The sequence below is a fragment of the Mesitornis unicolor genome, unplaced genomic scaffold (genome assembly GCF_000695765.1).
Source record: "Mesitornis unicolor isolate BGI_N332 unplaced genomic scaffold, ASM69576v1 scaffold4907, whole genome shotgun sequence".
NCBI lineage: Eukaryota > Metazoa > Chordata > Aves > Mesitornithiformes > Mesitornithidae > Mesitornis > Mesitornis unicolor.
This window is the reverse complement of record NW_010194199.1, coordinates 29487-43219: the sequence shown is the minus strand read 5'-3', so window position 1 is coordinate 43219 and position 13733 is coordinate 29487. Positions and strand designations below refer to the sequence as shown.

General features: G+C 39.6%; 1 protein-coding gene across 1 annotated transcript; it reads left to right on the top strand.

The window, feature by feature from the left end:
* Positions 1-1060: 1060 nt before the first annotated feature.
* Positions 1061-13269, top strand: ADHFE1 (alcohol dehydrogenase, iron containing, 1; the record flags this gene model as incomplete). The annotated part of the gene is made up of 9 exons (XM_010187714.1): positions 1061-1257; positions 1632-1709; positions 2861-2966; positions 4180-4332; positions 5489-5587; positions 6534-6612; positions 6750-6846; positions 10146-10303; positions 12943-13269. Coding segments are annotated over 9 exons (1051 nt in total), but the record flags the coding sequence as incomplete, so codon positions are not given.
* Positions 13270-13733: the final 464 nt, after the last annotated feature.

Sequence of the window (13733 nt, the reverse complement as noted above, 5' to 3'; positions counted from 1 at the left end):
ATTCTGTGATTCTGTGATAAAGACATTGATTGACTCCAGTTGGCGTTTAACAACATGAGAGATTTCTGGTAATCTTAACATATTGAAATTGAGCGTTGAACCATTGAAAACCAAAAAAACTTGGATACGTTAGGAAGCTCGATGTTTGGGTACCACATGCACCTAAAGAAATTCATCTCACTCACAAAATCATAGAATCACAGAGTCATTAAGGTTGGAAGAGACCTCTAAGATCATAGAGTCCAACTGTCAACCCAACATCACCATGCCCACTAAACCCTGTCCTGAAGGGCCCCATCTCCAATTCTCTCTTGAAATGTGAAGAAAACAATCAATTTTTGAAACGTATGATAACAGGCAATGAAAAGTGGATCATCTACAAAAGCAACAAACGATAAAGACCATGGAGCAAGTGTGATGAACCAGCTCAAAGCACTTCAAAAGCAGATATTCACCAAAGGAAGGTGATGCTGTCAGTCTGGTGAGATTTCAAAGCTGTTGTGTATTTTGCATTGCTTCCAAGGAACCAAACCATTAATTGACGTGTTCTGTCATCAACTGGATAAATAAAAACCAGAAGCATCCAGAATTGGTGAATCTCGAAGGTGTTGTGTTTCTCCATTATAACACTAGACCACGTACAAGTTTGGTCACATATCAAAAGTTGTTGCAGCTTGGATGGGACATGTTACCACATCCACCATATTCACCAGACCTGGCACCATCAGACCACCGTTTGTTTCATTCTTTACAAATGCCTTGAATGGTAAAACCATCACTGCTGATGAGGATATCAAATCATTCTAGGAACTGGTTTTTGCCAAAAAAGATAACAGCTTTTTTGAGCATGGAATCATGAAGTTGTCTGAAAGATGGCAAAAGGTAACTGAAAAAAATGGGCATTATATTGTTTAATAAAGTTTTTGTTTCCCATGAAAAATTCACCTTTCATTTACCCAGAAAAAAACCCCTGCAATTACTTTTTGGCCAACCCAATAGTTAGTTTCCCTATGTGTTGTTTATGTCCTGGCTAATTGGAAAGCTTTTCTTGTTTTTCAAGCTTCCTGGACGCCATTGAATTTGCTAAAAAGGGAGAGTTTGATGCCTATGTTGCTGTTGGAGGTGGGTCTGTAATAGACACCTGTAAAGCTGCCAACCTGTATGCATCCAGCCCTACCTCAGACTTTTTGGATTATGTCAATGCTCCTATTGGGAAAGGGAAGCCTGTCACTGTGCCCCTCAAGCCACTCATTGCAGGTAAAGCAGGAGGTGGGGGTGTGGAGCGTGAGGGCCAAGAGAAGGGGAGTCATTCTACACTCGTTATGATATTTTTACTGAAATCAGCTCACCTTTCTGTGGGCTTACTTCTCCTCTAGTTGTATTCAGCAGCAGTTTTGCTGTTCAGTGGAAGTGTAAAATCACGGTTTTTGTTATTAGTTTGTCTTGTTTGACTCCTTTTACTGAGAAAAGGGATCAAAGCGGCAGTTTCTCTTTGACCTGTTGGCTTTGGATCAGGGATACCTCCAAGATTTCCTGTATTTTGATGGCTTTACTATTGTGTTTTTATTTATTTATTTTGCAGTATTATATATTACTTATTTTTTGTTGCTATCCCCCTTCTTCCTTTTAAGTTCCTACCACAGCTGGAACTGGAAGTGAAACAACTGGTGTTGCCATTTTTGACTTCAAAGAACTAAAAGTAAAAACTGGTGAGTTTGGGGTCTTTTTGTCTGCTCTTCAAGACAGTTGCTTTTCCAATGTCTTCTTTATTTCCCTGCCTTGAAAGAAAGGGATACTGTATGTCATTTCAGGTGTCAGTTTGTTTCATTCATCTGCCACAGGCAAATTTGAAGAGCTTAAAGGTTTCCTCCTTGAGTTAAATTTATAGCATATTAACATATTGAAATACCTATGTAATTCAGTGGATTGTAGCTTGAAGGCAAAACAGGAAACTAAAATCTTTCAAGTTCTTAGATGGCAGAAAATGTTAATTGCAAAGGAAATTTCTACTTACATTCAGGGTCAACCAACTGTTCCTTATTTTCTCTGTATTTTGCTTTCTGCTTCTAAGACTTCTGTTTCTTTGTTGTGTAATTGCAACCAAATGTTCCTTTTCCTGACTTCTGAAACCTCAGGCCTGAAATGCTGTGCAAGTGAGGGCCGCTGTCTTCCTTTGGTCTTTTCATCCCTGGCAAATCAAGATTAGAGATAAAATGTCATCTTCAGCTTCATAGCAGTTTTGTGATTTTAGTTCTAGATGTGTGGATTTTATGTGCCACAATCTACAGTACTTGGGATGCAAATGGGTGTGCTAAGGAGCTCTGACCGTAGCTTAAGAGTTTTCTAGTCTATACGTAGTCAATAAGTCTGTTTGTGTCTGTATGCGTGTCTCTCAAAGCTACATCTGTGCCCCCTTAACCAAAATATGAAGGCATAGTTATTACAGATGCTGAAGACAGCAATTAGCAATAGCAGCTGATTTTAGACACAAACCAGTCTTGCCCTCTGATTTTTCACAGAAGATACAAATCTAAGAATACTGTTGCGGAAGCCATTGAGCACAGACATTTTGTAAGTACAGGCCGCTCAGGAAGGGCTGCAAATGGAGAGAACATTGGCTGGTATAATTCACTTAAGGCAACAGTCTCAAATCTATATGAGTCCCTTATAGGGACTTCATCATCAGTAAGACTTACATTCATAGGCACCTCTCACTCTCCTTTCTCTCTGTTATCTCTTTGCTTTTATCTCCATTGTTTCAAATCATTTCCCCTCATTATTGTTACATTTTGAACATGAAGCTTGTCTTGTCCTGTTTTGTTGCAGAACTCCTTTAACTCAATTTCCTTATATTTTGCAGGTATTGCTTCAAGAGCCATTAAGCCAACATTAGGCATCATTGATCCTTTACACACATTGTCTATGCCTGAGCGAATAGTGGCAAACAGTGGCTTTGATGTGCTTTGGTGAGTTTTCTGTGTAGGCTGCTACTTGAATTCATTACAGTTTTGTATTTTTACTGTGATTATTGTAGAAAAAATATATATTTTAGGAGCAGAAAAGGATGATCATTTTTTTCTCCCTTTCCCGTTCTTGTTAAGGTGGTCTTGCTTATACTTTCCTCTTACCCAATTTCACTACCTCCTTCAGAAAGAATAGAAACAGATCACTCACTTGCAGAAATGTATTGGTTTTGCAGTGCATTGGAGAAACCATTTGCTTCCAGGATTGTTGTTGTCAAGGAAGAGAGTCCTGGTGTCCCTTTTGAATAGATCAAGTAGATGATTAATCGCAATTGTGACAGTGTTTAGCATGTCTCACAGACATGGCAGGGAATAGAGCACACAGATTTTCTAATAAAATGTCAACAAAAATTTGTGAAGGCTTGTGGAATGTCGGCCGGTCTTAGCCCCATTATGTGCTTTTCACTTGGCACAAAACACTCTTTATCTTAAACCTACAGCTTTTCACTGCATAAAATGCGTGGAAGTTTCTATGCAGAGGGACAGAGCTTACTGTGCTTCTGGGTGCTGTGTATATTGAAGTAATAGACGTATAATGAAACTGTGATTTTTCAAGCTTGAAGTATCCTGAACTGCAATGTCTGTAATGGAATTGAGGCATTTGTTCAGAAATTAAAATTGTTTATCTGTACTTTTGTACATCTAAATGTAGCAATGTCGGCAGTGCCCCTTCTTTATGTGGTCAGATTCATGAGTACCTGGAAGATGAGACTGTTGCCAGTTCCGCTTAGCTTAAATATCATACTCCTAATTTTTTAAAGGTTAATACTTTAAAATAAAGGTAGCTTATCATGCTTCCAGTCCTAAAACTTCTTACAGTTCCTGTCCTACAGAAAGGAAGCACACCCATTGCAGATGCCCAGTGCTCTTTGGTGAAAAGCATTACACCCCGAAATGCCAGTTCATCCAACCTCACTTCAAGCATGGATGTGAGCTGTGACTGTGTTTGGATTTCCTTCTGTGTGTCTGTTGGAGAGCGAAGTACCCTGGAGATGCCCACCCAGCATTCTCGCAGTTGTCTGTGAGACTGTATTTCCACTTTTGGCAACTCTTCAAACAGCAGAAGTAAATAAGGAGAGCCTGCATTCAAAGGGCAGAAAGGCACTAAAATGGAGCTTTTCCACTTAAATAATTCAGTTTTTAATCTCTCTTTTAGCCATGCTCTGGAATCATACACTGCTCTTCCTTACAACATGCGCAGTCCCTGCCCTTCAAATCCAATCAACCGACCAGCTTACCAAGGCAGCAACCCCATCAGCGATGTCTGGGCTCTTCATGCTCTGCGTATTGTGGCGAAATATTTGAAAAGGTAATGCATTTAACAGCCACCTTACTCGCAGTGTGTTCAGTCTTCAGTGCCCAAAAAGGGATGCTTAGAAGAATGTGAATTTCAGGCTAAAATAAGGTGAACTACTACATTAAGCCTTCATTTTCTACCCTGGATTTCTCTGAAATAAAGCAAAAAGGTTTTCAAATAAAATTGAAAGTAAAGTTAGGGTCACTAAGTTGTCTGAAGAGCTGGCTTTTTAATGCCTTTGGATCTGTTTTAGAAATCCCCAGTTAAAGGTATTTCAAATTGTTCAGTTAAAATGGGAGCAGCATTCACATATTTTTTTCAAGAATCCTCTTTCTGTGACAGTATAAGGAGAATATGTAACAAACTGAATGAAATGCCACTGGTGTAATTTCTGTGACCTTCAGTGTAAATTAAGATACTTAGACATCTATAAAGAAGGTAACCATATGCACTTACAAATGTGCAAAATTATGCATTTACTGAAAGCTAGTTCCTACTTAGAAGACTTGGAATCAACTTAGTTTAAATTTTGACTTAACTGGGAGTTGGTTCTGATCCCTACCAATAGTTTTAGCCTGTATATAGCTTTTGTATACCATGTGCACTGCTGTTAAAGATCAATGTGGGATTTTTGTAAAAGACTTTTTACAGTACCTTGCTAGTCAAAGTAGTGGTTTATTGTTCCTGTGGAATATATTCATGAGACTTTTTCTCCATGTGGTCAAACTGCACAAGCAGTCTGATGCGTAGGAAGTCAAGGAACCCTGTCCTCTTCCTGCACAGATGGTGGGGTCCAGACCACCACCTGATTAATGAGATGTTGAGAAAGCTGGAGTGATCTTGGAGCCGTACATAGGATTGCCAAAGCTCCTAAGTAGAACTGTTTAAACCACCACTGAGGTGAATATGGCTAAATTCACTCTATTTACTCAGTTTTTGGAAAAGTGAAAGGAAACTTGCCCTTCTCTGAACCAGTTTCATGTACTTACTGATCCAGAGCAGGATTGTTCTCTGACTGAAGTGTGAATTGATCCTATTTCCAGCATTTTTATCTCAGCTTATCGTAGAGGTTTTTGTATATCTGTCCATAAAGAAGCACTCTCTCCCTTCTCCATCCTGAATTACCAGTTTGTGAATTCACCGATACTGTTGTCTCCATGGTGCACAGAGCCATTGGAAACCCTGAAGACTGTGAAGCAAGAGCCAACATGCACCTCGCAAGCGCTTTTGCTGGTATTGGCTTTGGCAATGCTGGTGTTCATCTCTGGTGAGTGCAGAAAAATGTTAAACACCACCCCCACCCACCCCAGTTCAGCTTCTGTTTAGTGTTTGTTTCAGATTATCAAAGCAGTTGCTGCCTTTGTTGCTGAATAAGTAAGACATTGTAGCCTGGTCTGTGATGCAGGGGTAGACATGTGTTGTGAGAAATTGATGGGCTCTTGGCATTTATGTGTATGAGCATTGTGTATTCTAGCTTGTGATTCTCAAATACAATCACGAAAATTACAAAATGTGGCCTCCTTTACCTTCCTTGATGGTAAAAACCATAGTAAAAAAAAATCAATGGCATTTAAAAGGTTGGATTTCATGCCAGCTGTTCTGCAGTAAGACAGCAGTGAGGTAATGTTGTGCCATTCCTGAACTGATGCAGTTGTCTGTAAGTTTGTCTGTGGAGTAGGTATTCAGCAGGCTGAAATGAGCTGTAATTAATATTGCAAGTCAATGTAGTTTCATGTGCGTGAAAGTCTCAGAGAAGCAAAGTCTAAACCTGAATTTTGTGGTGAAGTTATTAGCAGTCATTCTCTTCAGAGACCTTCCTTTCATTCCTTTTGTTTGAGCAAATCCACTCTTTAGTTATACTTAAAACTTAATGCTTATTTTTCTCAGGCAGTGTGATCAGGTAGGGTGCAGATTATGCTATTTTTGGCATATTTGTCTTACTTTAGTAACTGAGCATCTTTCAGTCTAGTCAGTGGAGTAATATAACTTCACACTCGCAAAGTAAGGAAAAAGCTGTTTTTTACAGCTGGGTTCCTGAAGTGCCAAGAGGTGAGGATTGTCTGTACCTGATATCCATACTGTATCTGTAGATAAATAACTTTCGTGTATCTATACCTAAGAGACTTGCATATGGAAGACTGACCACACAAGGGACTGAACACAAATTTTCCAAATACCTGCCCTAACCACTTTCTCTCTACTCTCTGTTCCAGCCATGGAATGTCTTACCCTATTTCTGGCTTGGTGAAAACTTATAAACCAAAGGATTATAATGTGGAACACTCTCTAGTGGTAAAACTTGGTTTATCTATACATTTATTTCAATTCTCTGTTATCTCACATTAATGAGCATTAAATCACATTGAAATTGAAAGTACATGTCCTGTTGATGTGATTTTATTCTTTTTTCTTTTTTTTTTTTTTCCTAGCCACATGGCCTTTCTGTGGTGCTGACATCCCCAGCAGTGTTTGCTTTCACAGCACAGATACATCCTGAGCGGCACTTGGAAGCTGCAGAGATACTAGGTAGGAATCTCTATGGATACAACTTACTCATACAAATCGAATTCTTGTCAAAATGTCTTTTTTTTTTTTTTGAGAAAAATAAAAACCCAAACCAAACATGTGCAAGCAATTGTAGTTGGTTGTTGCAGGGGGATGTAGTTTAAAAAACAAGATTCTGTAGTCTGACTAAGTTACACATAATGTAAACTCAGATAGAATAATGCTAAATTTTTATATTGGATGATGTAGATAGAGAAGCAAGGTGAAGCAATCTGCTTCTTGGCTAGAAAACTGGACAGCTGAAAGTAACTGTAGGTCTGTTAGGAATCAGGAGAGAGTAGCTGTGATTGGCATCTCTCTTGATGTTTTACGGAGAGGAGTTACTTTAGAGTAGATAGCTTGAAACAAAGCAGCACTCAGGTGTATCTGTTAGCTAAAAGGAAGCATTCTGCCTTACAAATTCCCTGCTGTGGCAATGAATTAGGATGGAGTGATGTTCTGAACCACTCCTGCTCTTTTTCTGTGGCACACAACTACAGGTTTCTGTGTTTCTAATGTAGGTCTAAGCTTGTTTTTAGGTGTTGGAATTTCTCAGCGGCCAATGTATGCAGTAGCTATTCTGTGGACATACCTGTGATGGCTCAGAAGTGGGTTAATGAAGAAAATGGCCTTTTTTGCTTCTTAGAAGAATAAAAGTAAATGCTGCAAACTAACGGCTCATTTTAGGATTGTTTTTCCATACAGTGCTTTGTTATCTGTACAGCCCATCACCATAAGGTGTCCTAGAGAAAGCATAACTCTTCATTGCACCCCCAGCATGACTGTGTGGGACCACTAGCTTTCAGTGATGTAATCTCAGAGCTGTTCGCAGTCTAGCTGTGACAGCATGGCTCTGTGCTGGGCTAATTATTGATATCTAAGGTCAGTTTTTTGTCTGCATTAGGCTGTGTTGTAGCTAAACTGCTGCTAGTACCCATGCTTGCTCATGAGCAATCACAGTCACATGCAGCAGTGTAGAGAGCAGAGAGAAAGTGGTTAGGGCAACTATCCTGGTATTTGGAAAACTTATGTTCAGGGCCTTGTATGGTCAGCCTTCTGTATGCAAATCACAGCAATTCAGTCACATGTATGACTTCCTTGTGTAAGTAATCTGAAAGCATCGTGAGTTTCAAGGAAGTGTGAGGCTTTTATATAGATAATGAAAATATCACAGTATTTTAAACAGGATGTAAAACAACATGACCAGAAAAAAATCACTGGGGAAAAATTCCATTTACTTTATAAATGTTGGCTATGAGACTTGCTCAGCCTTTGGCTTGCTCCAAAGTATGCAGTCTTGCGTATGGTCAAAACCAGTACACAAACCTAGTTGGAATCATATACTAAGCTACAAAATGCTTATGTTCCTACAGCAATAACATACAACTTAAAGCAGACTAAGAAAATATTTCTGGATAACTGGCCAGCACAGCATATCAGAGAATTTGACTGGGGCTTCTCAATTTTAAAACGAGTGGTTAAAAAGCCGTTCCTTTAGGTTTTGTGGTGTCAACTGCTGCCATAAATTCTGTCTCTAAAAGCTCTGTTAATTTTCTGAATAGAAATTTAAACTTTGTTATTTTCTGCCTTGCTGTAAAGGGACTTTATGGAAAATATGTCACGTGAAATTGAATTTGTTAATCCCCACCTGGGGTGTTTACTTCTGATTCCAGTCCAGAGTCCAACTGACTATCATAGCTGATTCAAATCTGTCATGTTGCCAAGTGCAATGACTAATAAGGTATTTTATGACATGGAGGAGCTTACTAAATAGTTATGTTGTGTGTATGTACAGCTGTGAATTTGGGTACTGCCAGAAAAAAGCTTAATACCTCCCTGGGTGGATTCTTAAATAGTTGAAATAGGTGTGCGTGTGGCCAGAAATTTTCTAAGTGCAGTCAAAGACTGATGTATCCTTTAGGTTGAGCAAAAAGTACTAGAACTAGTACTAGTATTTTAAAACTGCCCTTCATGTTTACTGTCCTTTTTTTCATTCTCCTCCCTTTGGCTTTTACTTTATGATCTGAAGATACTGGATTTATGTCCCAGTTACTCCTCTACAGCAAAACCCAGGATAAACTCAGACGGCACAGCATAATCCCAACAGACTAAGACTTTGTATAAGAATCCATCATACCTTATTTATGAATTTTTCCCAGACATTCTCTACCACAGTGCTGCCAGTCTTACTACCCGAATATCTGAGCTCCTCAAATGAGCTTGTTAGTCTCCTATTCCCTTAACTCCCTTTGAACATTACACTGAACTGCATGAGGATCACAGAAAATATTTTTCCTGTAGCTATGTTGTGCTCTTACTCATCCCTCAGTATGGCACTTAGACCTAACATAGTTCTGGTGTAACATCATTGAGGTTACGCAGAGAACAGATTTAGCTCAGCTTACTTTGAAAAGAAACCATATGGAGGAACCTGTGTCTTTTATCTCGAAATATTTTTATTCATAGCATACCAGGTTGGAAGGGACCACAGGGATCATCTAGTCGGTTTTTATTTTTATTTATCATTTTTACTTATTACTTTTACTTATTACTTTATTATTACTTATGTTTTTATTATTACTTCTAAGTAAGTCCTGACCATTCACTGAAGGAGGGGCAGCAAGCTATTCTGTAAGAAATATCTGTACTCCTTCATTTGATATTGATGCTTTCATTCCTGTTCAGTAGATGTTTCAAAGGTACCAGTTCCTCCTCTTCAGTATTACATTATCCTACACAAGTCAGCACATATTCAAATAGCCTTAAGTGTAGGACTTACTTAACCCCTTGAACACTGCCCTACCATCTCCTGCCTTTCTAAGCCTACGTGCTCTAGTCCTCTTTGAATAAGTAACTGAACAGAATAGTCAGTGGTTTCCATGTCCTGTAGATGTCAGCAAACTCAAGGCCTTATAATAAAGTTAGCATTTGGCACGCTGTCCATGAAAATAAATACCACTGACGTTCATGTGTTAGCTGCTTTCCTCCCAGCAGTTAGTCAGACCGAAAAGTGCTCCTCTCTGTAAGCACAGAGGGAAAGGAAGTTAACCTTATGTGGCAGTTAGTCTTTCTGGCAGCAGTTACCTGCTTCTCCTGGCCTTGTTTTATTTTACCTTTTACAAACTATTCCAACTGATTCCTCTTTTTGCTTTGTGTTGCTTTTAGGGCAATGTCTGTTATGTATGGACTTGTGTTCAGCTGATATTATGATTAAATTAAGTCCAGAACAGGCTTCTTCCTCTCTCTCCACCCTACAGTCAAGACATTATGTCTTATTTTAGGAGCTGACATCCGCACTGCCAGAATCAAAGATGCAGGGTTTATTTTGGCAGACACACTCCGGAAATTCCTGTTTGATCTGAATGTTGACGATGGCTTAGCTGCAATTGGTTATTCTAAAGCAGACATCCCTGCATTAGTCAAAGGCACTCTGCCTCAGGTAAGACAGAAAGCAAAATGTTTTTTCTTGTCAAATAAAAAGAGCAGATTTTGGGAAAGAAAGGGAAAAAAAAGAAAAAAACAAAAGAAACCAGAAGGTGTTTCTTTTCAAGGAAATGTTATTATTTAGTCTTACCTGAAAACAATTAAAATGGAGAAAATGATGGAGAGTCAACTGTATTTTGTTTCTCTGCGCATTTTAGGTTTTTCTTTTCAGTGAGATGGAGTGTGTGCTGCAATCCTTTCTTAGCATGGATTCAGAACAAATGGCTATGTCTTTGTGTTTTTTTATTTTAATCCCATTTTTTTTTAAAGATAACATTTTTCATAAACCTTTGATCTTTGTAGAAGATACTGCGTTTTCATAACTACCTCTGTTAATTCTGTATGCAGCATGGGTTATAGATGAAGCTTTAATACCAAGTGCTATCTGGTAAGAATGATTGAGTATACTTTGCATTAAACTTTTCTTTATTAAGAAGTTGCAGTTTTCTTCCCAGATGGCTTTTTTGTTCCATTGACCTACATCAGAATTTGAAATAAGGTCTCCTGTGATGGTACAGATTAAACTTTTCATACCCTTGCTTGTTTCAGTGCTCACAAAGACACTGCAAAAAACAACACACCACTCCAGAAGCAAAATCCAGTGTCTTCCTCTTAAAAATACAGTTTGATTCATGTGCTGTGGATTGTTCTGTCTACTTAGGATTTATTTCCACCAAGTAGCAAGGGAAAGAAATGATATGGAGAAAGGATGAGAAGTTATTAACTTTTTACAGCAGTACCTCTTACCATGTCTAGTTCTTCTCATTCATAAATCTCAGAGCAACTTGTAACAGAGGGTGATTACTCATATTCCTATTTTATACCTGAGAAAATGACACAAAGGTGCAACTATTTATGATCACACACAACAGAGCAATAGCAAAGCCAGGAAGAAAACTAAGGTTTTCTGAGTGCCCACCAAATAGGTTGTGCATGTAAAGTGTTACGGGGCATTTTGGAGGTTTGTTTTGATAAATGTGTTCTTTTGAAACAATTGGATTAGGATCATCACAAGCACATCTCATTGAAGGCATGTTTTGCATAGCTGGGAAGGGTGGAAGATGTTGAAAGGGTTTTTGTTTGTTTGTTACCTTGGATCAAATTGACTTCTAATTTATTTACTGTCATCTCACAGCATTGATGATTAATTGTACTGTGTAAAATGAGATGACCTAACAGTTTTGCAAACCTCATTTTTGTATATGAGATGTAGCATGATTAAAATGTATTAGTATTCCTTAATAGTCCATTATTACCCACAGAGGTAGTCCACACAGTTTAATCTTGGGTATTTTTTTTCTTTCCATCTTGCAGTAGGTTTTCTTTGGAAAACAGCACTGACCCATGTGCATCAGCAAGGCAGTGTGTTGCAGTAGTGACAGCAGTAGTAATTGTGCGCGGTGTATTCCACGCTGGGAAGTGCAGGCTGCAGGAAAACAAAACTGCCGGGATTTGGGATGGGAACTCTACTGGGACAAACATTTATATTTGATGTTAAAACAGCATTGGGTCAGCTGTCCTGGCCGAGTCCCTTCCCAGCATCACACTTGGTGCATGAGGCCCTAGCAAATGACATGCCCTGCCTCACGTGTGAAAAAGGTTGGGGAGAAATTCAGGGCTTTTACCGGAACAGCCTCTTCTGCAAGGGAGATGCTGAAACAGGTTGTAGCAGAGGAAGCCCCATCTTGCCAAAATACACTGTGTTCATCTAAAGATAATGCGTTCCTATTGTAGGCCTGGCCTCTGTCTTTGCAGATGTTTGTAACTCACCCCGAAGTTTCAATAAATGTTAAAATTGTTGACTGTTGAAAGTATAAAAGTACTAATCATAAGCAGTATGAGTATGTTAATACTAAGCCCTTTCAGCTGAATGTTTCTGCGCTAACCAAATACCTACACCAATACAGCTCCTCATCCTCAGTAGCATCAGGCTTTCCTGAATTGCCATCCCTGCCTTTGTGGTTATTTTGTCAAGCAAAGCAGTGAAGGATATACCCAAGTTTCACTTCAGTCAGTGGGACGTCAGCACCTGAAAATTCTGTTGAATCCCTGTCCAAATGAAGACCAACCACAACTTTTGTATTCTGATTCCATGATGTCGGGCTATTTATTAAGCAGTTTCACTACCATCCCTTGCTGTAGCTCTTTTTTTGGAGGTGGAGTTGCAAGCACTGTCCCCATCTACATCCTGGGCTTTGAGAGATGACACATTTTGAAAACCGTGGTCCCTAAAAATTGAAATCCTAGTTCCAAGGCTAGAAAATGAACTTTTTAAATGGACTGTATTCCCAGGACAATGTCCTCCAGTGTACTGACATCTGTGGCTGACAATATCCGTGTTTGAAGTACTTGGCTTTGCAACTGAACTGCTTCCTAACCTTGCTTCTGTGTATTTATTTACAGCCAATTTTAACTAATATAGTCTTGAAAGTACCGTACAGTTTATGATGCTTCAACCTTAATTACTTGATTACTTATTTGCAAAACCTTGTTATTCTCTGTGAAGGACATTAGTACAAAGGCACATAGTTCAGCTACTGTTTGATTAATTTTATTGGCGACCTTCTGTAATCCAGTTTTTTTTTAATCTTTCAGGAGAGAGTGACTAAACTGTCACCACGCCCCCAGACAGAAGAAGATTTATCTGCCCTCTTTGAGGCTTCCATGAAGCTGTATTAGCTTAAACATGTTGTTCTGAAAAGTGTACTCTCTTCTCACACAAAGGTAATTTGTTACAGATAGAGGGCTCAATTTCTTTAGAGAATGGAAGAACTTGGGTACCTTTGACTTCTGTTCCATTGTAAACTGCCAAAAGGTCAAGTAATTCATCTTTACCTAAATAGTGCTTTGAAGTGAAGGCTCAACTGTGGTTCTTTCTTGCACAGTAGTCAGTGGTATTAACTTGGATAAAAGGTGGAGCAGATTTCATATGCACTCGTCCCCTCTGAACCCCTCTGTTGTCCTGGGGTTGCCTCAGCGTGACCCAGCTGTCTCCTTGGAACCTCTCAGCACCCCAGTCCACCTCTCAGTATGCTCTAGAGGCCTCAGCTTGCCCCCTGGTCCCTGCAGAACCCCTCTGTTTGCCTCCTTGCCCCCTCCCTTTGAGCCTCAGGAACCTGTTGTACACAAAAGCCCACCATTGACATTCACAGGGGCTAGTGGAGGGCTCTAGGGCACAGTCCAACCACAGGACAACTCTTCTTTTTGCCCTGTAGCTGTCTTAGGATCGCCACAGTCCCCTCAGGACCCCTCATAACACCTTCGTTGTAGCCCAGACTCCTCTGCAGGACCTCAGCACCCTAAGAAACCCCACCAGACTGAGGGCTATTGTGTAGTGTGGGAGAGCAGCAGGGGCTTTGGTACAAGGACACCCTGGGTCAGTGGCT